General features: G+C 40.4%; 1 protein-coding gene across 1 annotated transcript; it reads left to right on the top strand.

Moving 5' to 3' along the window:
• Nucleotides 1–1,561: 1,561 nt before the first annotated feature.
• IMPA2 (inositol monophosphatase 2) lies at nt 1,562–22,866 on the top strand. Its single transcript, XM_080339283.1, has 8 exons — nt 1,562–1,776; nt 8,083–8,216; nt 12,361–12,465; nt 13,824–13,869; nt 16,091–16,199; nt 19,682–19,790; nt 19,953–20,104; nt 20,946–22,866. Exons 1-8 carry the CDS (start codon nt 1,672–1,674, stop codon nt 21,059–21,061), a joined length of 876 nt encoding a protein of 291 aa, XP_080195409.1. The 5' UTR covers nt 1,562–1,671; the 3' UTR covers nt 21,062–22,866.
• The last annotated feature ends 1,902 nt before the right edge of the window (nt 22,867–24,768 follow it).

The raw sequence follows: 24,768 nt of genomic DNA on the forward strand, positions 1-24,768 counted from the left end.
GTTACTGTTTTTTTCTGAATCAAAACAAGGCCTAGAAAATATTTTGCTAAGTAGACTGACATCCTTGCTGGCCTTGTGGTATCCACTGCCATGGTGCAGCTTAGAAATTTAAAGAACAAAGCAGAATTCTTGCACTATAATCCATTAGGTTTTGTCATTTATTCTAGAAGGAAACGGTCCAAGCCTTTTATTTTTAAAAACGTCAATTATTTTTTGTGAACTAAATGACAGGAGTGTTATGTCCTTCTCATCCCAAAGTCATCCACGTCCTACAAGATAAACAAGAAAAGAAAACAGATCTAGACTTAGGGTCTGTCAGAATAGACAGAAGACCCAAGTCAATTAAACTTAGCCTAGTCCATAGAAAATTAACAATTAATTTTGTGTTTGCACCAGGAATAGTAAGTGGTGGTATTATTAACTTAATGCAAATATGGTCACTGCTAAAGCATTTCCATTCTGAAAATGAAACTTTCAACCACAAAGCAGGTGCTGAAAGACAAACAACATAGACCAAATGTGTTTAACACCTTTTTCAAAAAGCTAGGCTGATAGACTCCATCCTCGGCCTCGCTTTTCAGCACCAAGTGTGCATCAGAACAAGTCACTTGGGAAAGCATCACTGTGGCTGTTAAAGTGCTTGTCCCAACGCTCAGTGTTGGTGTAAGTACTACAGACTGGCTGCTCTATTGCGCAAGCACCTTATTTGTTGTAGGCCGCCCTTTTCCTACAAGGAGGAGCTTGAATTGCTCAGCTTTCTGCCACCAGTCCCCTGCTGCGCTGGCCCAAGTGCATGGTAATTTGCCTTATACCGTTTCTGGAGCAGCAGGTTCTTAATTCTTTTCTTCTCATCCTTGACAAATCCAAAATGACACACAAAGACAAGCAAAAAATCTAAAGGGCGATGATGCATTTGCTACCATACGCTTTAATTCGCAAGCTGCTGAAATTTAAGAATCTGTGGAACTGCCTTTCCACTCCCGGGGCTCTTCCCCTGCATTCCCGAGACGGCCGCCGCCGGCCGCCGGCTCTCCCCACACCAAAGCCCCGGTAACGCCGCGGCCGGGATCGCCCTTCGCCCGGGACACCCCGGCAGGCCCCGGCCCCGGCTGAGAGGCCGCTCCCGCACGCAGCGCTGGGGAGGCGGGAGCCCCGAGGGGCCTAAGGGAACGGCGGCCCTTTCTCTCGGAGGTAACAACACCCCGGGCTGGGGAGCCAGGCCGGGCGGTCACAGCCGGGGCGCCATGTCAGGCGGGGCGGCCGGGCCACGGTCGGGGCGATGGCGGCGGCGCGGGGCGGGCCGGCCCGGCGGCCTCGCCGCCACATCCTGCCCTCGGCGGCGCGGCGCGGCCTCGGCGCTCCTCTCTGTGACACCCCCCGCCGCTCCCGGCCCTTCTCCGCCCCCAGGCTCACCTAAAGTCAGCGCCCAGCAGCCGGGCGCCGCGCTGCAGCCCGCCTTCCCCATTGACCGGGACAGCCGCTGGGCCGCGCTCCCTCCGCCCCGCTCCCCTCGGCGGGGCGGTGCCGGGGCGCGGAGTGACAGCGGCGGCTGCGGCGCATCGGCCGGCGGCGTGCGCGCCGGACACCCCCTCGGCGGCCGCTCCTCGGCGGGGAGCCGGGCCCCCCGCGCCCCCCGGCCCTGCCCCGGGCAGCAGAGCCGCCGCCGCCACTATGAAGCCGTGCGAGGAGGAGGAAGCAGGGGCGGCGGCGGCCGGCGGGGACCCCTGGAAGGAGTGCGCGGAGGTGGCGGTGCAGCTGGCGCTCCGCGCCGGGCAGGTGAGTGAGAGCCGCGCCGCTGCCCGCCCCGCTCCCCGCCGCTCCGGGGGGCTGCCGAGCGGCGGGACGGGGCCCGGCGGGCGGGCTGGGCTGCCCGGCGGCTGGAGCATCCTTCTCCCGGGCGGTTGTACCGGCCGCGCTTCGAAATTTAAACAACAACAACAACAAGAAGTCGGGCGTTTGGACGAAAGGCCGTGTGGGCGCTCGGCTGGGGAGGAGGAGGAGGAGGAGGAGGGCGGCAGGGCTGTGCCCCTCGGCCGCTCACGGTGCAGCGGCAGCGGGGCCGCTTCGCTCGGCGGCCGCGTCCGGCGTGAGGGCGAGGAGGCGCCGCAGGTGAACGCGCATTGGTTTTGTGGCTGGGAGCATTTTTGTTTGTTTGTTTGTTTTTTCGAAGGGTGAAAATATTTGTCAGCGTGAACGTAACTTTTTTAGATATACACCAAGCGTTTATTCTGCTGCTGCTGTGATGTTTTGGAGCACGCTGTGAAGCTGAGGATGAATTCATGTGCAGCTGAGGGTTTATGCTGTTGTGGGTTTATCCAGAATATTGTGTATTTACCCATCATAGCACCAGCCTTTGTTATTTGAGTAGCTTGCACAGAGACAAATAGTCATGTCAGGGAGGTTTTATCTTCTTGCTATGCCGCTGTCTTCAGAAAGACTGAAATTCACTTACCTAGAGATAAATCATTAGTGGGTCTGTGAAGATCTACAGTAGCTTATTTAAGATCTGTGTTTCAACAGAGCAGGTTAGTCATCTCAGGAGACATCCTGCCCCACTGTATGCAGTAGCAAACTTCCACCGACTCTAACAGAGCCAAGAAGTGGGAACAGCAGATTGTTCAGACGAAAAATTGAGTAAAACATAAACTTCAGCAGCGTTTTTTTCTTCTAGTTCCATTCTGCTCTCTTTTGAAAATCACTTTGTACCTGTACACTATGATTTAAGGAGCCCTCTTTTCTGTTGTGAGTGCAGGACCTGTAACTTTTCTTTAGTATGTCTTATTGTGTTTGCTCCTTAGTAGAAGACAGACAAAGTGCACAGAATGCCAGAGGAGAGGAGACTTGTTTAAATAATACAAGGAATAAATGGATAATCCAAATCGGGATGACAGGTCATGCTCTCACAGACTCTACAAACAGGAGTTTCTCCAGCAAACTCATTCTGCCAGCCATTTCACAAGAGAGACTCCCATGACTTGCTCAAGCTTCCACACCTTATTTCTCAAAATAACAATTTGTGAAGACAGCCATAACCATCTCCAGCCATTTCAGTCGTCCAGAAGATTACAGCTGAACACGTTTTCCTGGAACAAATAAACATCCCAGAAGATTAATCCTTGCATCTCTTTAGTTCACGGTTTGCCATCGCTACCTTGCAACTGGTAGGAAATGGCCGATTCTTTGGCAGGTCAAATTTAAACCAGTCAAGGATGTTGTTTAAGTAGGACTTTTTTGGAACTGGCTAGGGTTTTTGTTAACTTTGTGATGTTAAGGAATGTTTTTAGTTATGAAAACCATCAGAGATTCTTGTGGAAGAACAGGTCAGGTAGGGCTGTATCTTTTATTTGTATGTCAGTCCACTTTCAGCTGTTCCCAAAAGAAGACGGAGATAAGGACACCAAATGCAGTGTAACATGGGTTTGATGAGACTGGATTTTTGTTGGAAAATTGACTGATAAAGTTGAGTTTTATTTTGGTCACCAAAAATAGTCTGTTCCCCTGGTCAAGTTCATCTTTTTCTTCTGCCTCCCTTCCCATTCCTCAGATCTCTCCACCTTCACCTCCACCTCCAAAAATCTGGTTGTACTCTCCATTTCCCCAGATCTGAATGCTGTCCCCATCCCTGCAGGAAATGTTGCCACTCCAGGCTTTCTTTGAAGGCCCTCCCTTTCCCAGGGCCTTGGCAAGTCAGGGAGGCTTGGAATCATTAGCAAATGTCTACAGGAATCTTGATGTAGAGTCTAACCTGAAGAAAGGAATGCAAGTCAAGGTTTTGACTTTCTAGGAGAAGTTCATGAGTAATACAGTTTCCTGGTCTCCCCTTCTGGCTTATACTACTTTTTGTTTCATATTGCATCATGTTTCATGAATATAAGTAAAATATCTGTTCTTTCCAACAGAGAGGTATCTTTGCTCTGAAATAGTTTCTTCTAGACCTAAAAGGGCGATAAAGAAATAACTGCTTGAATATGTGCCAAAAGTGATGTTGCTGGAGTAACTTCTGTTCCCAGGTTAAAATCATTGCCTCTCTTGCCTGCCCTGTTGCCTAGTTCCATTATATTTTATGAAATATTACGGGCTCTCATTTAATATATATGGCTATTTCATAATCAGAATGGCCATGGGTTTGTAATCTCTGAAATTGTCCTGCATTTAAATTATGTCTAATTCACTCTAATGCCACATATAACTGCACTTCTTCAAACCTCTCTTCTGCTTTTTCTTTGAGGAAGCTCTGCTTTCTATGTTCATGAGAGTATGCCCATTGGCTTGATATGACTTTTTGCTAAAGAAGAGCATGCATGACTAGTCTCTGAATCTTTGATGTTAATGAGAGCACTGATTAATATTTGCACAGTTCACTGCAATTACAGTTGGAGACACCTCACCAAAATGGGTAGATGTATATCCAGGTGAAAATGAGGGTAAGAAACTGAGACTAGTAGCTAGTATGTTGAAGTTCACACAAACTACTTTTTTCTCTCTTTTTTTTTTTTTTTTTCCCCAGAAAATAATTTTATGAGGCATAGGAGACCTAGCAGAATTTATAAAATAAAATAAAACCCACTGATATTCTAAAAAGCCAAAATTTTTTCTCCCATATTTTCTCCCAGGGGATATTGTAAGGCTATTTTCTATGAAACATGGACAGACTTTTTAGCAAACCAGACTGGTATTTCCTAAATTATTTGCAGGTAGTTACCTGCAGGTAGTTATCTAGATATTTGATTTTACCAATGGGCAATATTGCAAAGAAGTAAACCCGTCTTGGAGCTCCCAGGAGTGTGTGGTGAGTGCAAGCAGTACGGTGAAATGAAATATCTAACACAAGCAGGTGGTTCTCCTGGGAGTACTGGGGAAGGAGGCATCTCAGCCCCCTGTCCTCTCTGTTCTCCTTTGTATGACTTGGTGTTGCAGAAGCATTAGGAAAGGAAGAGTCCAGGACCACAACTGCTCTGAGCCCTCACAGCTAGCTGCATTTCCCCAGCTCCCTGGCAAATGAAGAAGGGAGCAGGAACAACCTGAGTCTTGCTCTGTGATGTGGTCCTCATGCAGGCACTGGTGTAAATGCCCCTCGCTTTGCATAACCCCCCAAATGCCCTAAGGATATTTATGCCTTAATACCCCAAAAGAGTATTAGGATAAGATCTAGCCAATTCTTCAGTAGAGGAGAGGCAGCATGGGCTAAAAGTGTGAAGTGACTCTGCTCTAAATAACAACACTCCCAACAATCAGCTGCTTAAAAATTGCTGTAAAATCTCCATAATCTAGGGACAACCCAGAACACAGTGGTAAAGCCTAATAAAATACATCTACAGCCAAAATTCATTGTCTTGGTGGCCAATTTCATTGTACAATAGTGATAAGGAACAATCAGGTGTTTTCATAAACCTGTTATTCCTTTGGTCTTCCACTCACTTGCTGCCTGTTAACTAGAGAGAGACTTTTGTGGCCAGCTGGGAAGACCAGGCAATTGCAGTAGATATCTAGGAATCTTATTGTAAGGCTTCTGCAAGGAGAGGAGCTGAGCAATGCTGTCAGAGTCCTCTGAGGCACCAGGCTCTAACACTCTTTGTAGGCGGGTGATTTTTAGGGATTTTTCAACTTAAGGAGGAGATGGGCGAGAAGGCCATCAGCCACTGGGTCCCATCAGGGTCACACCCGTGGCTGTTCCCACCTCCAGAGTGACTGGAGCCTCAGGTCATGCAGATGCAGGTCATCAGAGAAATGGGTAGGATGGGTTTTGTTTGATGTTGAGGCCATCAACCAGTCTAACCACATCCTGCTGCCAGAGAGCTACTGGGCAATAGTTATGGAAATGGTGCGTTTTTAGAAAAGCTTTTGATAAGAGTTTTTTCCATGTGATTTTTGTGTAAGTACATTGTGAATCTGGTTACCGTCAGGCTACCACAGAACACTCTGGGAAACCAGGGTATTTTTAATAGCTGTAAAATTGGTGACGCGTATCAAGTAAGATCCTGCAAAAATCCAGGTTTTGACCTGATAAATGTTCAGTGTTTTAATGAAGATAGAGTATATACCACCCTGCATATAAAACCCACAAACAGATCAAAATGAGCCAACTGGTGAGTGCTTGGGAGGACGGGAATCAAGTTTAAAATGGTCATGAGCAACCACAAAAATAATCAGAAATGAAAAATATTAAATGCAGTGATGAGAGGTGCCTAGGATTGTATTCCAAAAAGGATAGATGAAGTGCCAGAGCAGATGCTGAAGAGCAACTGACTGCAGAGGACGGCCACAGGAGAGAGCCTTCACCTCCGCTCTTTGCAGCAAGGCTCCGGTGTCACCTCACTCCTCTGCTGAGTGGCAGCACCTACTGATTTAAATGGCTGCAAAAATCCCTTCAAGACACTGTGTATTAAAACGGAAGAGGAGTCAAGAACACAGCAGTGCTAAAAAGAAATTCAGATCTTCTCAAATGAAAGGGTGTTTTCCTCATCTTTCACTGCACAAAGTTCCGAGCCCAGTTCTAAGCAGGGCATTTAGTTATACATCGGCAATACAAAAGTTAACAGCAACAAAACTAAAAGGCATCAGCTTAGCAGGATTTTTAGAATATACAACTGAGATGGTTGGAGTGTTTTGCTTTGGAGCAAAAAGGAGCCCGAACACCTTTGTAGAGCTGCGCTTTTATGCTTCTAGGGTAAAACCATCAAGAAAACCATGCAGAGCATTGAGGGACTTAAAAAGATTAAATCAAGCTAATATTTTGATATAGTACAATGAGCTTTAGCATGAGCTCAAATGAAAAAGTATTAACCTGCCCTCACAAACTTAGTGAATAGGCATAACTTGTGTTTTAGAACTCACAAAATAGAAACATTAGTCCAGATACTTTCAGTACTAAGGCAACAGTCAGCATTATCCATTACTTGTCAGAACAATCAGTACACCGTTCAAACATGGTATTTTATACTATGAAAACCAAGAGCTGAGTCCGAAATTTGGGAGTTACTAGTCCCTCTCCAATGCATAAGACAGCAGAACTGTTCTCTTTGGTCATCAGACATTTCTTGATGGTTTTAAAATACTTTGCTCAATGGAAATTTAGTTAAACAATTGAAATATAGAAGTTTTAGAAGGGACTTGGAATATTGATCTTGTCAGTGCTGGTTTTAGTTAATGTAGCTCTATACAAATAAGTGAGGCTTATTTTTTGCTTTGTTCTGGTTTTCCTAATTTCAAATAGTTTATCATTTTCACTGGTTAAAAACCAAATCAGCTCATTTTGTATACTGCCCTCTTATTTTTGTTTATAATGGAGTGGAAAAAAACCAGAAATAAAATGGAAAAACTGGGAAAAGGCTTTTATTAACTGTTTTCCCATATGTGCATTTGCACTTGATGTTGTTTAGTTCTGAGTTTGTACCAGGAAAACACCTGAAAAGGAGATAAGACTTTTCCAGAAGAGAATCCAGGGTTAGATCACTGGTTCCATATCTGACAAAAAGTCTACATTTTTGTTAAATATGTAGCAATTCTTTGGGAACTAGTGGGTGGTCAGTGCTTGAAGTTCTAAAAACCCACATACACAAGGAAAAAAAAACAACCAACCAACCAACCTTTGTGTGTCTTTGTTGGCAAAAAAAGAGAGACCAGTGGGGTTTGCCTTACTGTGTGTTTTTTAAAGTAAGAGAGCAGCAGGATATTTAAATTTAAAAAAGAAAATTTAAAATGTAATGTAAATTTAAAAAAGAAAAAAAAAATCCATGAAAAGTTCCTGAGCCTCAAGGGTCTTTCTTATTTATGTGTGGTTTTTGTAATTTCCTAAATCATGGTGACTGCCATCATCCTATTATTCTGTTAGCTCCATCCCATTCCTCAAGCCTTTTCTGAACTGTCAAGAGAGGTTCTCGTAGGGTGATTCAAAATCCCAAGTTCCAAAAGGTTGCTTATTATCACAGGTGGATTTTTAGTCAGAAGATTTAGAACAGGCTCTGGTAGAATTAGCCCTGCAGTTGTTTTTCAGGCTTAGGTATAATTTTTAAAGTGAATATATTATTTTAGTGTGCACAGGATGAATGGCCAACAAATCTGATTTGTGAACTTCTGTTTCAGATTATTAGAAAAGCTCTAACAGAGGAAAAGCAAGTGTCCACAAAGACATCTGCAGCAGATCTTGTGACAGAAACTGATCATTTTGTGGAAAATTTAATTATTTCTGTTCTGAAAGAGAAGTTTCCCTCCCACAGGTGAGTGCCTATAGAAACTATCAAAGACTTTTTTCCTATAAAAGCTATATGTCTGCCTGGCATTCAAAAGAAGTCTATATATCTCTCTTAAATGTTAACTTATTGCTCGTGCACATTTTAATCTAATTCCTTTTAAAAAAACTATGACTGTCCTATATTTAGTGTATTCTGTAATTGTTATATCATGACCTGTGCATTTTTAAATGCTTTTTTCATCTTAAAATGTATTTAGTAATAATGTTTCCTCTGTAAAGACATCATGTATGAAGATCTCATATGAATCTCCAGGATTTTCAGAATTCTGATCTGTTCTCTATTGTATAAGAATTATGCTAAGGATATCTATTAAAATATATCTGGAATTAATGATAGCAAAGGTCCCATCCTGCAGACCTTTCCTTCACTTTCTTTTGCCATCACGCAGAAGCATTTGCCAGATCAGGACAAATATTGTATTTAATCACATTTACCTTGTGTTGTGTAGAATTCTAAAATCAGTGAGAAGCAGGGTTGCTTCATCATCATCATTTGATGCATATACGTAAACAAGACATAAATTACTATGTGGGGTGTCTATTTAAAAACAGATCAGATCGTTGACTCCTCTTTAATTATTATGGTCAATTTGAAAGTAACAACCCCTAGCACAAGCACAGATTAGGGATTTTGTTTTATTTGGCCAGGTTTGATGCTGAGACTCTGCAACTGATTTACACATTTCACTTCAGTTGACAAGGATAAAAATCTACCTTCCTGCAGAGCCAGGGCAGGGCCTGTGTGTCCCTTAAATACTGTATGACTCCCTTCTCGCTGTGTGCGTCTCTAATGGAGATGAGCCTTGCACTCCTGCACTGCGCAGAAATCAACAGAGATGAAAATCTGGAGGGTTTAGCTACTAATCTGATTGTTGGCGATGATGCCGGGGAAAAATAATAAAAAAAGAAGGAGCAGAAAGAACATTATATGCTAAATACGGCTTTCTAAATACGTGTTGTATGTGATCATGTACTGAAGCAGTACTGTACAGCATAATATGTGGTTCTTGGTTGTGATTCTCAAGAGAGTGCCAGGCTTTACATGCCTATTATTTGTGTAATATTTCTTCTGCTTATGCTGGCTGTGCTCTTTTCTCATCTCTTATGTTGTTTTTTCTTTTCCTTGAACAGTCTGGCAGTGAATATAAAACATACACATTTCTCATAAAATGACAATCATCAGAAGCACTTGAGTTACTCAGCATGATAACAAAAGTTTTAAGGTCAACATAGACATAGGAGCTAAAAAATCCCTGACTTTATTAACACTGTACAGTTAACTTTAAGCAAATGAAGGAATTGGCATTTCTTCAAGACAATTATTTTTTGCTGATATTTGTTGGTTTTGGAGTTTGTTCAGCCAGTGAATCTGATTAAATAGATTAAATAATGGATTAAAACTAGATTTAACTAAACTAGATTAAAACACTTGCAATGAGGAGTCCACAGTAGCAATCAAGGTTTAATTTAAAGTGCAATCAAAACATTAAAAGATCATTAAAATTATGTTCCATCTTTCCCCTAATCTGGATGTTGAAAGCTTCTCTGAAGATTCATTTCTTTTTCTCTTAAATCATCTTGATTCTAATATTCTCTGAATCAAAAATGTGTCTTAGGAGTCAGAAAAATTAGAAGGGATCTCATTACAGCCTGTGCCATTTGCACTGTGGCAGTGATGAGTCTTGAGATATTGGAAATGTACTTGGAAGTAAAAAGAAATATTAGGAAAACGTGTGAAAAAAGGTAATTCTGTCCCACATTTCTTTCTTCTTCTCTCTGCTTGGCTAAGTGGTATGTATCATCTTCATTCATGGTTCATGCAAGTTTTCATCTTTGCCCACTCTTTGGTATTCTGGCATGCTCCAAGTGAGTCTTTTCAAAAGGATGTGTTTTTTGTTGTGAGTATGCACTAGCAATTAATTTCAGAGTGGCACTGTGGTACGAACAGATGTCCACTAAGGCTAGGCTAAAATTACTGGGCTCATTTTCAGTGGGAGGAATCTTAAACCCAGATTTGAAGAGAGATCAACAGAGCTGACAGGCTGGCATTTTAAATGAACTGCTGTAATAGCATGGCTACCCCTCCTACTTCTCAAGCTGTTCCTAAAATTTGGTTTCTAGATCTTCAGGCTGAATGTTTTGCTTAGTTTGCCTGTTTTTACAAGATAGAGCGCCATAGAGCAACACATCTGATGTTGGCCTTTGAAGGCCTCTCACAGTACCCAGTACTGTATAAAAGCAAGGGGGTCATTTTAACTTCTTAGCCCAAATTTCATAAAATGTGCTCCTAATTTCTCCTACATCCATTTTGCAAAAATCATTCTTGGACATCAAGACTTTTATCAATGGCACTGCTGTGCTTTTCTGTGTGTGAGGGCTACAACACCGTGCCTTCCTGTATGGAAAAGGTAAGGGAAAGGCTTAGGATACTTGAGGGCAAAACACATTACACGGAAACACTCTTGTCTTTAAAGAGGTTCCCATTTCACCTTTCTTTGACTGGTAGGACAACAGCTGCAGTTCAGGCTCTGGTTGGGGAGGTGGCAGAGAGTTGAAGCAGAGTCATAATTCATGGGGAGGATGGACAATCTGAGATGGGATGTAAGGTGCTCCATCTGCAAGAAGATGAGCCTCCTCCACAGCCAGCAGCACAACCGAAGTGTATGGTTGGGTTTAGGTGCTAATTACAAGATTTGTGGAAGCAAAAGCCAAATCATACAGTACCAGTGAGACAAAATAATTGAATATTTAGAGCAAGGAGTCTGCAAAGTGTTACGTTTCACTGAGAATTTCAAGCACTTGTTCAAGTCTTTCTTGTTTCTCAGTTGCACACTAACATTTTGTCCTTCAGCTGTTATTAGTGGAGATGAAAATAGTAACAAAGCCATCTTATTTCCCTCTTCATACCAACTGGGGGCCTCTAATGCCATCAAAATAGTCTCTTTCTACAGAGGAAAAGGCATGGTAGCATTAGGAGAATTCAATAAGTCTCCTCCTGTGCTGTTTGCAGAACGTTTTGAGCTCGTGGTCACAAGTGTTATGTGGCATCATGCAGTGTGTGTTGAGGACACAAAAGAAAATAGCTGCTACTCTAGTCCTAGGGAAGCAACTGTTTCTGCAAAAGACATTTTCTCTGTATCTATTTTTTTTCTCTTTGTGTCTTCAAGAGAAGCTCTTTCATCTTCAAACATTTGCAGAAACTCTTGAGTACCACTACCAGTTGTTCAAATATGAAAACAGAAGCAAAATTCAGTCCTGGCAGTCTGACTCTAAACCTTCTGTACATATAGGACTTTATTCAAATCTGTGAGAGTAGCACCTGCACAACACTTACAGAAACAGACCCTGAGCAGTTTATGGGAGAACAGGGATAATTAAGGTCAGCAGGAAATGAGCCAGAACTGGATGTTCATTTCCCAGGGAAAAAGAAGCCGGGGGGGTGGGGGGGGAAGCGTATCTACTAAAAGAAATTGGGACAGAACAGAAGATGAGCTCAGTTTTCAATGTGCATCCAAACAACAAACAAAAAATTAATTTGTTGATTTTCTCTGGGTCATGGGAAAAAGAAGGTTCAGCTTTGTAAACTTTTTATTTTCCTGAGTCAGACTACTGTAAAAAATTCAAGTAGGAGTGAGATTGTGGATTTTCTAAGAGTGCATTATTTCCCGCTGACTGAATTTGACTGCAAAAGAGAAGCAGCTACAATTTGCAGTTTATATTACTTACTGCAAGAGACAGGCCTAACCCATAAAATTACATTCTGCATAAAAAATCTTCTAGAGTCCAGGCATGCCAGTTCAGATCCATTTCTGCATTCATTTTCCTGACTTTCTTAATGGTATATTGGGAAAGTGAACAAAAATTCAGTTCTTTTTTACCATGTAAAATAGTATGCTATAAATTTGAGAATTCTCCTTCGACGTTTCTATGAAAGTTCCCCATTCCCATACAAAAAAATATGTGTTTTTATACATACATATACAGTTATACACAAATTTTGTACATACATAAATTATCTCTTCAAAAACAGAAAGATGGAGATTGACTTTCCAAGTCACATATCTAAGCCAATTTTTTGGGACGCTTGTTTTACTCCACACCAAATGCAGGTTCATTGCAGAAGAATCCACTGCTGCTGGTTCAAAATGTGTCCTCACCGACAGTCCGACCTGGATTATTGACCCTGTTGATGGAACGTGCAACTTTGTGCACAGGTAAGTGGAAATACGTAACGAAGCAAAATACGGCTTCTCAGAAATCCTCCCTTCCACTTACAGGTGTTTTACTGTGGTAGATTTATTCCTTTGACTCATAAGTAGGAGTCATCCCTTTATCTTTTTGTAGCTCACGTAGTGTGTCTGAAGGAGTGTTTGTGCTGGAGAGAGCTCTGCAGCTTATCTAAAGCTAAACGAAAGTTTCTGCTGATTGCTTAATGACCCAGAGCTCCTGATTCACGGCTCGTTTTGTATAACCACACATCAACGTGCAGAGGCTTGAGCTGAACAAGGCTGTGCTGTGATGACACTTGGCCCAACGCCTTGTGTGGTTGTTGCATGTTCCTCTTGGTAGTGGTGTTCTCTCCCTTCCAAATGCAAATGCTTCATTGTTCCTGGGAAGCACAACCATTGCGTATGTGTAGAGTAGAGCTGAAAACTAAGTTGTGCATACATATGGTTTTTTTAAGATACATAATACCACTCTGTGAAAAGAAATCTAGGGATCATTACTGCAAAAAAACCAAAAGTTTAATTTATCATTTGAGTGCTAGGAGTTTTAAATTAATGACTGTTCGTAATAGTTCTACTTAAAATCCTAAAATATGTCCTTCCTTATGGTTAGTGATTTAACATGACTGGAGTTATCATTAATTAAAAAACAAACAAACAAACCCACACCAAACCTTTTGGTGCAATTCCATAGAATTCAAGGGGAGGTGGGGAGTGTCATGTGCTGGTGTTTCGTGCAATTAAGTGAAATTTTGTCTTTGTAGCAATATTTTTTGGACCTTTACTTTACAGCCCTTTTAAAAATATGTTTTTAATAGATTAATTTATTTCATTGTTTAAAATGCAATAATTATACTTCAGTCAAAAGGACCAAATTAAATACCTAATCATCACTTTGAAAAAAGAGAGGGTGGAGAAACGGTTTTCTTCTTATGTTGATGTCAGCAGCAAGGTATCTTGGGGCACCTTAATTGCTATCTCAGATGCTTGAACTTGAACAAAATGTGCTCTTGAAAGTGATGACTTGTTCTAACAACATTAATTATTTTATACTGGATAATTCAGTTGCACTAAAGCAAAAATATCACTAAAACATACAGTATGTTTAGTATAAAAATCCTGATATCTTCATGTGTTTATTTCTAGCCTTCTCCAATATTAAATGACATTTTTAAAGGAACTGACAAAATTAAAGAGGCTGACAAAAGAGAAATAGCACAATGTCAAGTGCACTTTGGCACAAGTAAAATCGCAGAGCTCCACGTGGGGTTTTGTTGCCTAAGGGAGATGCATAAGTAGTAAGTTTAGAGATTTTTCATTAATAATGCTAAATTTATTTTTCACAGATTTCCAACAGTGGCAGTGAGCATTGGATTCGCTGTTAACAAAGAGGTATGAAGTATGTTCTTTAAGATAGGTACCTGAAATCTGATTAGAAGCCTCAAAACTGTGGGAACTTTAAATATATCTTTTTTTTAAATCAGCCACTACTCAGGTTTTTCCATGGTTTTTAAATGCATTTGGTCATACTCTACTAATTTAAAGTCGTAGTCCTTCAAAACTTACTTATGCAAACCAGTAATTACAAGATAACTCTTACAAATTATAATAAATAAGATTTAAATGGGGAGAAAAAAGGGAGTACTGATGGGTGCAAGGTTTTGTAAGACAAAACCATAGTGAGTTAAATATAGTGCTGCCATGACTGGATCTTATCTCCCAGTGTTCTTATATTATTATTCTTGCTTCTTTCCTGTTAGCAGTTGCTGTGAGGCAACTCAGAACTGATTTCTATGAAGAGTGCAAAATCATGGGCCTAGTTCATTTAATCTGCCTTTGTGGTTTTCTTGACATAGTCAAATATTTCCCACATGAGAGCTTGATCATAGGGGGAAAAAAGGACCTACCCTTCATGTGTGCCACTTTGAGTTTCCTAACTATACTCATTCATGCTAAAGCCTTTTCTCCAGATATTGCTGGTTTACAGTTTGATCTATGCAGCTATCCAAATTGCCAAGGAATGTGCCTCTTTCAGCCTGATTCCTTGATCTTAAATGTATCTATAGCTGTAAGTAAAGCCAGCAAGAATTCTGTACAATAACAACACTGTTTTCAGATGTGCTGGTGGCTCTTACTGATTTAAACAGAATAATGTTGTGGAAACTACAGAGAAACATTTCCATGCTTTTCTGAAGTTTATTCATTCCGAAACATCCTTGTGAATACTACATATTATTACCAGACAGCTCTCTCTGATATTTATGTTTTCTAGAACACCACTGTGATTTTGATGCTGCGTATTTTGGGTTATGTAAACTAAACAAAGCTGAAACAAAAATAAAGAATGATGTTAAATCTCCTTCAGTAAACAAATGGGAAAGCAGAAAAAAGTAGTAAGCTGAAAAGGAGCCAAAGTACACACAGGGGAACTGGCCTGAATGTAAGCCTTGAACAGTACTGAAGAAGTTCCTGCAGTGTCTTGAGGGAAAGAGTCTATTAATAGCATGTTCCTCAAAGAAAAAACCCTTTGGTTTAGATGGGAGTGAGGACAGTCTACTCTATTTGAATTATCTCTGAACACCAATTATGATTTTCATTTAGTGGAGGAGGGCGGCAGGAAAAGATTTGGAGTCTAGAATATCTGGGATGTTTTCTTTACCTTGTTACCAACTTCTTCTGTGGCTTTGGGCAAGTCACTTAATTTTTGTGTATCTGTCCACCCCTAAATAAAATATTGGTAATAGTACTTAGGGTGATTTTAGGAGCTGATCATTGAAGTTTGTAAAGTGCTTTAAAATGTTTTGGTGAAAACTATTAAAGTAATGGAAATATTAAATACCTTGGGTTTAAATCAGTCAAATTCTGACCCTCATCGTTAAACAGATACTCCCACAAAAATTCCAGTGTTGTTCATTCTCAAGCTTTCATTGAGGGTCACAATATTTAGTATTTACCTTCTGACTCCTTCTCTTGGAGTTGTGTGACTTCATGAGATACTCACTTTTATGTGTAACCAAAAGGATTTTGCAGAGAAACTTTTGAACAAGTGACTGGAGTTCATGACTAGTTGAAAAGGTGGGCAAATTCAATGCATCATGAAAGCTGACGTGCACCTAAAAGCATCCACTGTGAATAAACAGTGTGCCATGGCTTCCGAGTTTGGATGCCTGACTGATTATATCCATATATTTGGGGTTGCAAATCTTCAGGGTGCAGCTGAAGTCAGTGGGATTACTTCTAGGTGTAACTGCTCACCAGTGAAAGCAAAGCGTTGAGAATCTGGCTTTCGAGGACTTGCATACTTTCCATAAAAACATACAATTGAATTTGAAATTAGCTTAGCATTTAATCTATTCTATTGTGAACACAAAGAAGCTTCAATTAGAAGTTTAGATCACTAACAGATTGCATTAACTTCTCTTTATAAACTGAATTTTATATGACCTATATCTCAATATCACAGTAAAATTATTCCAGTTTGTTTGCATCAATATAATCTTTGATTACATGTACCAATTAAAATATTGCTGATCTTTCTGCCATTAGTAGTTGTTTATATTTATGATGAGTAATTTGAGATGCATTCATTTCTTTCCTTTTCAAAATCTTAAAGCTTGAATTTGGTGTAATTTACCACTGCACTGAAGAACGGTTATACACTGGTAGAAGAGGTCAAGGGGCATTTTGTAATGACAAAAGGCTTCAGGTATCAAAAGAGACAGGTTGGTCTAGATTTTGTTAGAACTCTAAAAGGAATATGTTAATTTTGTTTCAGAGTTGTTGCAAATCATCATTAGGATAATGAACATCATTATCCTGATGGAAAGTATTTCACTTGCATGATAATTTTGTTGTTATGTGTTTGTTTTTTTCTGTAAAATCATAACTTTCCTTATTTTCTTTTTAAAATATACATCTGAATATGAACTACTTAGATAACCCTAAATTGTTTTGCTTCACGACCGTTTAAAATAAGGAAGACTGAGTAGATTCACCAGTTTCATTCCAGCTATACATTGGCATAACTTTTTATGAGCAAGATGCAATGGGAATGGTGAATCAAATTCAGAGTACTATGGCAGCCATTATTCACTTATTTTCCAATAAATTTGTACATCATAAGGTGTATTATGTCTGTAGGCATATATGCTAACAGTAAACTAAAGGATGCATGCGTCATTAGGAATCCTTTAACAGCTTGCTTTTGCGTGTGAGATATGTTTCAACATACAAAGAGCTAGCAACACTTAGTCAACACTTTAATGTAATTCTTTTATTGGTAACCCAAGTCATAGGTCTGTCTACCTAATAATAATAGATATCAATAATCAGACGTGTATAGATAAGTTTTCTTTTAATCAGTCAAAATGCAGAGGAGAACATGACACTCATTTGGACACAGAAGCCAACATGTGCAAAAAATATACATCATTGTACAAAATGTTTCACTCCAAAAAAATATTTCATGAACTTGAAACACAGTAAATTCAAGCAATTTATTGTACAGATTTGTTGTAGTGCCCCAAGCAGACCCTGCATCAAAGCTTCCCTGGAATTTGGGGAAGTTTGGCTATTCACCTAAATTAATCGTGAGCTGAGGCCTTCCTATTTGGAGAGATGGAGCAAATTGTAAAGTCAGTGACCACTAAGATTTTAATCCTTGACTATACATCACATTTTTGTCAGTGCTTGAATATTTCATATTCCACAAAAGCCCATACTGGCAGATACTATTAGGAAAAACTAAGGGTACTCACAGTTGGGCTGGCTGAGCCGCTCTTGAAATGGCCTCACTCGCTTTTGCAGTCACAGAGTTCTTGCTTCCAGTTGAGCAAGGAACAATTTTGTCACATGCCACTTTCGTCCTCCTTTCTCTGGACATCCAGTCTATGAGGGTGTCTAGAACATAGCAAGGGAAGTGGACCTTCTGCCCTTCCAAATGCTTTGAAATTTTCCTTTGTTTTGAGACACATCATTTGGTGGTGGGCAATTTCACCAGTGATGATGGATCTCCATTAGTCTCACTTCTGTTGATGTTTTACACATACAAAATCCCAGTTGCTCTTTTTCTGTTAATGATTGTGGCTCCAGTGAAATAAACCAACCCTGGAAGAGAGTGTTTTTCCCTGTACCTACTGCTGGAACTCAAGTGGCCTTCACCAGTGCATCATGTGTTGGAGACCTAGGTGTCATGTTACTTCATGCCTTTTGTTTTCAGGAAATGTGATTGTTGTTCAGCATTGATCTACACTATACATTCATTGTTCAGATTTAATCATTTGAAATCACAATCCAGGCAAACACTGTTCTTTGTCAACACCAGATTTTTAGAGGTCTGGTCTGGGAGTCCAAGCAGTCAGGATACACTTAAATGAGGGATCCATCTTCCCTTTGATCCTGAGTGATACTTTCTTCTCATGCTTATATTCAGGTCAGGCTTTACATGTGCTAATACTGTAAGGGTATTTTTTTTTCAGTCTTCCGTGGTCAATAGAATTGGTCATTTCCTCATAAATCTATCCATATACCTTGTTAAATCTCTTCTGTGAAGCCTCCTTATTTTTCTGGCCTCTGTCAAACTTAGGATTAGTCAGTAAATTTTCTCCTGTACCTTGCATTACTGAAACCCTGTCTATTATTCTGATCAGCCAGCTCCTTCTCCTAAGCAAACATCTCCCTGTTCCTTGCCTTTATCTCTTCATCCAATTTCTACCTGTAGATGTGATGAAAATTGAAGAGATCCATTTATGCATTAGAAATATATTTAATAACTTAAAAGAACAACTGTCCTAGTCATGACCTAGCTATAACTGGTGTGGTGTGAATGCTTAGTGCATTTCAGCAATGAGGCATGCATTAAATGTTCTGTAATTATAAATTAGGCCTGTTATGCAAAAAGAGCTGTGGCAGTTTGCTTTTGCCATCCAGACTTTTCAGTGGTGGCTAAACAACTAATACCCTGCAGCATGCCTGGATTGGTGTTTCTATATTTTAATGCAGTAATTTTTAAAATGGTTGTTAAATATATGTTCCTACAGTTAAGTTTTGTGATACCCTGTAACTTTTAATCTAATTATATACCTGTTACTCACCAACCATTTACTGCATTGCTTGAATCCATAACGTTCCTCTGCAATACTAAATTAATTGGTAGCCTGTTTAATTAAATGATGTCGCACTCCAGCCTAATTTTATTTTGAAAAACTCTTTGCTACTTCTGCTATGGATTTTTTATTTATGCAATTAGCTGTAATAACCAGGTAGACATTCCCTAGCTGAATGAATGTCTGACCTTTAACCCAGGGTGGAAGGTGACACCTAACACTTGGGCACAGCCTAGTTAGTAAATAATCAGCAGCTCAACCTTTGAGTTTTGTTATACTTTTAATGCCTCCAACTTCAGCTGGCACAGCAGAAGCAGGGACACTTGGCATTTGATCAGCCATCTCCACCTACATTGGCATATGCTTGTCATGTACTAGCAATATTCAGATCTCACATGAGGACTACTTCAACTACTTGCAAGTCACTGCGAGTCTCTCCTTTGACTGTACACAAGACTGATATCCTCATTTGCTCTAGGTCAGAACTGCCCTTGATGAATACAATACAAATGTGTATTCATATATTATTATTAAGATACTGGTTTAGTTTGTGATCAGAGAAAGTTTTTCAGTCATAAGGTGTTTTCAGTCTTGAATGAGTGGGAGCTATTAGGTAGAAACTTCTCTTTCCTCTTACTAATATTCCCAAATGCTTATAATTTGTTAACAAATTACAGTAAAGTTCCCTGTTCAAGAACCGACTTGTATTCAAATGTGATTAGATTAGCATCACTAACAGTTGTGAGGTCACTGGACTATTTTTAGTTGACTGCTAATGTTAATTTGCCAAAAGCTGACTGGTCAATAAACTAAAACAATGTATGGAAAGAGAAGGAATGTCAGAATGCATTCCTGTTTCTAATCTTCCTGTTCTTTTTTTTTTAACAAAGTGTTTAGATCAGACCATTTCATATGAGAAATCTAGTCTCGCTTGAATTTTGTGCGGAGTTGTCACTTATCCTATGAAAGAGTCTGTGGTAAAAAAGGGGACATGAAAATTGTTTTTCTGTGAAAAGTCTATTAGTGTTTAATTTAAAAACAAATTTCCAGAATCTACCTGGAAGCTGTTGAATTAATGGAAACAACTACCTACATTGCAGATATCTCGAAGGCCTTAATTTTAACAGAAATTGGTCCAAAACGTGACCCTGCAACTTTGAAATTGTTCCTTGGTAACATTGAGAGATTGCTCAAGGCCCAAGCACACGGGTAAGATATTTTACAATATATGTCTCACTTTTATAACAAAAAGTAATTAGAAAAAAAAAAAAATCATCAGGTACGTTGCACATTTTGCGACCTCAACACATAGGTTAAAACCAAAGGCATTTTCTGCTTGATGTTACCTTGTCCCCTTCCCATGGGGTTTAGGGTCCGTGTCATTGGGAGCTCGACACTGGCTTTGTGCCACCTGGCATCCGGCGCTGCAGATGCATATTACCAGTTTGGGTTACACTGCTGGGACATGGCAGCGGCGACCGTCATTATTAGAGAGGCGGGTGGCACTGTGATAGACACTTCAGGTGAGTAAAATACTCTTGTTTTCATTGACTTTTGGGGGACTGAGTGGCTATTTTAGGGCAACTTGAGTTACCTCAGTACCATCCTCTTCCCATGGATCAGTCTCATTTCTAGCAATGTTCTCTGGAAACATCTGTAGTCTCCACTGGACTCCGGCTGGTCATTCATAACACACTGATGTAATTCCAGCCTGGGGTTTCATCACATCAAAGGTCTTCTGAGTCAAACTGTATTTCCATGACTTTGAGTGATTCATTTAAAGCATGAGATTTACAGTAAAGAACTAGCCCAGGAGATTGGTAGATACACTAAGAGTCCAAACAGATTTTGGCAGAAGCAGCCTCCCAGAAAAGGACTGTCAGGTACGTGTCTGAACATATATAACTAGGAACTACTTGGAGTAAAGGAGAGCAGTCTCCTGATTATTATTTTCTTCATTTGTGTGGTACACATTTCAGAGTAACGGTGACCAATATGTGGATACTGTAGAAAGATGTGGTAGATTAAAAAAAACAGTGTGGTTGTTGAACTATTTTCTGTTCTATTCCTTCTTGTAGTTAAAAAAGGGAGTATTGCATTATTGTTGAATACTGAACAAATCTAGACATTTGCTGCTTCTGTTGCATACTTAGGCACTGATGTAGAATTTCCTGAAGTAATTTTTTGCCAGAGATTTCCAGATAGGAGTTAATGAATTTTGTTGTCCTTCCCACCCCAAAAGGAGCTATGTATGAAGGTGTTTCAGTGTTTCTGAACCTATCTAATTACAGCGTGGCTTATGCTTAGAATATATTGCCATTTTACATGACCTAAGTCAGTTCTTATTAATCCTCTTGTCCTCAGGGGGACCTCTGGATCTTATGTCTTGCCGAGTGATTGCTGCAGGCACCAGAGAGATGGCTATGTTCATAGCTCAGGAAATACAAACTATTCAATACAGACGGGATGATGAAAATTAAATACCTAGAGCATGGAGTCTGCCCTCCTGAACTACATAACTTTTGCAAGATGGGTGGCTTAAAGGGTATGTGATTTCAGCAGGATGATTTCTGTGGAGATTTTCTGTGTCAAATATTTTTTATAAATTTATTACAATGTGGGAAGGCATAGGGAGATTTTTAAACTTCTAAGGATCGTGTTTCCTTTTTAATATGTATCTCTTTCAGCAGTATCTTTTTATAAGATAGCATATTTTACTTGTAGTAAATTGGTCTCAGAATTAAGTTGTAATTTCTTATCTATGGGGCTGATATTTAGACTTTTGTAACATGCAGCTAAAAATGGGACTTTATTTTTACAGATGCAGATCTCAGGTAAATAAGCTTTAGGACTATAGTAAGGACAAGTATTTAAGATGTGTGCCTATAATACTCTTGTTCTATGATAATTAAGAATGCAATAACAATGACATTATTTTTTCCTAACGACATCATAGCTATATATCCATACATATGTGTATGTACATATACGTATGTCTGTGTGTATGTGTGTATATCTATACAGCTATACATGTATATGCATGTATACACACACATACCCATGTGTGTATATATACATATGGGTATCTTGGATGTTTACAGCAAATTAGAGAATGCATAGAAGAAAGCAATATTGAAAGTTATTTTGAGGTACAGAGTATAAGTTATGTGATTTCAGTAGGTTCTATCCAAATGGCAAATAACAGAGCTGATGGTGGAAAATGTTTAATGATTTTATAACCTGTCCAGCTAGTTCTTGTTGCCCTTCATCCCTCTGCCTGGGAGTAAATCATACTGTCCTATAGGTCTCTGTAAGATATTAAAACTTGCAAACACTTACTACCATAGAGTAATTATAGTTAAAGCCAGAAATAATGAAGTCCACTGAGTTATTCACAGTATTAACTCTGACACAGTAGGAGACCAGCAGAATAGAGCACAGTGTCAAAGAGCTATTGACTTTAGAAAAACCTCACGCAGAACAGCAGGATTTTTCCACTTACAGGCAAGTTATGAAAAATATGCACATATGATATGCTTGCAAAAAGTTGCAAATCACATGCCCTTCTCGCACAGTTTTAATCGCACTTTTTGATCAGAGACCCAGTAGTATACGTTTCCTAAATACACAGTTGTTCTCTGTCCTTATATCTAGCATTGGTTTTAATTCCACCAAGATGATTATTTCTATTTAGATTATTTTTTAAATCATGAGCACAGGGAAAATATGTGTGTCCAGAAAAGTAGTTGAGATTAAATAATTTCTATTTTTTTCCTAAAAAAATGAATTAAAATATGTCTGGTTTTTTTTTTTTTTAAGAGTGAAAATTAAATAAAGGAATGAGCCAAAATGGAACAGTTGGTTAAGAATGTTTAACTTGCTTTTTATACTGCATGCGTAGACTTTGTAAACATGTTCTGCGTAGAAATACAAAGGAAATGATATTTTTTAAAATTAATCTTACATGTGTTTCTTGCAATGAAAAATATTTTTCACTGAATATAACATAAAATTCTGTGGGATTCCTTGATGAGTTTTTTTGCACAAGTCTTGACTGTGTGAAGAATGTCTAAATCCAACTAAGCATTTAAGAGCTTTGATGATTCCTACCAGAAAACCAATGCTGTCTGTCACAGTGATCAACATTTTGTCACTGCTCCCATTTACTCACCCCCCCACACCTTTGTATCCCTCACTTCAGAAACAGATTGTAAGCCCTTTGGGGCAGGGACTGTCGTACTTGGGCTCTGGGTTTGCACAGTGCTAATAGGATGCGATTCTGGTCCACGACTAGGCACTGAGGTGCTATAATAATACAAATAATAAATACTAATAGGCTCACTTGTCTCTTATTTGCCTTCCCTCCACTTTCTGAGCAGAGGCCAGATCTGAGTGACAGATGCCGAGCTCGGCAGCACCGCTCTGATCCCAGGGCGCTGACCCTCGGCAGCCGGGGGAGCAGCCGGGGCTTTACTGGGACTTGTGCCGTGGCCGTAAGCCCCATAAGGAAGCTTACACTGGCAGGAGACCAAGCATGGTGGCAGCTCAGCCCTCCTCCCCCCGTCCTCACCCCATCCCATCCACCGCTCTGGGAGAGGAGTGTGTAAGAGAAGCTGCTGTGTGGCTCCGGCGAGGCTTCCCAGCAGCTCAGCCTGCTCGTACAATGAAAGTCTCTGACCCAGTTAGATGGGTGTGCGCCAGCGTCCCAGAGCTCGGCGAAGCGAGGAAATCTATGCATCGACTTCAGCGGCACACACCAGCAATTTGCAAAGCTGGGGGCCAAGCGTGGTGGGAAGGCAGAGGTGCAAAAACCTGCTCACAAGTTCTTGTTCGTGCCCAGGATGCAGATTTTGGTTTTATTTATCTGGGCTGTAGTTCAAGCGTGTTAAACTGGCAGTGTGTGTGTGGAGCAGAAATCCTGTCTCTCCACCTCCTCTGCTGCCCGTGTCCCCATACAAACATTTCTGAACCCTTCCAGCGGACCAGACGAATGATCTGCCTGTAAAGTACCCCAGGAAACAAAAAAAGGATTATTTTACAGACAGATCGTTTTCCCAAGCCACTTCAGCCCCTGGCCGCCGCAAGCAGCTGACCTCAGGCACCAGAGGGGGTAGTAAGGGGGCAGAGAGGATGGCCCCATTCACAGATGGTGCCACAGTACACCAGTTTGAAGTTTTCATCAAAGTGCAGTCTTAAAACTATTTAACTACACATAGTGACTGAAATAAACTGTACTGAAGTTTGTCGTCCATTTGATTTTTCTTGCTAGCCAGAAGAAACTTCACTCAGCACACGTGTCCGGCAGCTCTCTGCATGAGAGCGAGCATTCATAATGCAGTTACTGCAGTGCGTTAGCCAGACGCTGACATCCCCCAAAATGCTTAAACGTGGACTCTTCACCCTGCCAGCTGTTGTAAAATGCTGCAGATATTTTGCACCGCATATATTATGGAGTGCATAAGTGTGTCTGTGATTAGGCATCCAGGGCAGATGAAGGTTTTCTCCCTGAACACTGGCACAAAGATGTCTGTGCTCTGGAAAGTGCCTGCTTCCTCTGCAAGCAAATGGTGCTCAGATTCCCAAAGCTGCCCCAGTCTGTATCTGCAGCCCTCACCAGCTCACTGGTGAAGAACATTTTATACCTCCAGGCTTGCTGGCCTCGTCTCAGATAGTGTGTTCTGGTAAAATAAAGAGTGGAAATAGCTGTAAACTCCAGCAAAATGGTCAGTGGCTGAGTCCTTTGCAGCGTGTTTTGTTGAGCTTGTCAGGTTTTACGGAACAAGTATCAGCACGTGTCATATGTGCTGAAGGATCGGTATTTTCTCTTTGATTACACTAGCTAATCTCATCATATTAAAGAAACTTGCATGTATTGGAGCACTTACCTAGGAGCCCACAGGCAGTATTCTCCATTTTTCATCTAGAATTTGGTTTCTGTTTGCAATGGCTTCAATTAAAGCAATAAAAGCATCCACTTACCACCAGCCATTCTGTTACCAGCACTTGAGCTGTGCTGTTTCCCCAGCAAAGCTGGATCTGTTCAGTGTATGCACAGGACATGTGCAAGGGGATCTTAGAATAATGAAATCAGACTTAAGCCACTATATCAAATTAACAAAGACCGCACCTTTTTTCCTGGTAACTTCCTAGGGCTACCAAGACAGTTTAATGTTTTTGTCTTTATCTC

The sequence above is a fragment of the Nesoenas mayeri genome (genome assembly GCF_963082525.1).
Source record: "Nesoenas mayeri genome assembly, chromosome: 2".
Classification (NCBI taxonomy): Eukaryota; Metazoa; Chordata; class Aves; order Columbiformes; family Columbidae; genus Nesoenas; species Nesoenas mayeri.

Bases quoted from the DNA above. Each gene is read 5' to 3' on its own strand.
- IMPA2 (XM_080339283.1), top strand. From the start codon at position 1,672: ATGAAGCCGTGCGAGGAGGAGGAAGCAGGGGCGGCGGCGGCCGGCGGG. The intron at 8,217-12,360 runs GTGAGTGCCTAT...CACCAAATGCAG, and splicing joins GAGAAGTTTCCCTCCCACAG to GTTCATTGCAGAAGAATCCA. The intron at 13,870-16,090 runs GTATGAAGTATG...AAAATCTTAAAG, and splicing joins GATTCGCTGTTAACAAAGAG to CTTGAATTTGGTGTAATTTA.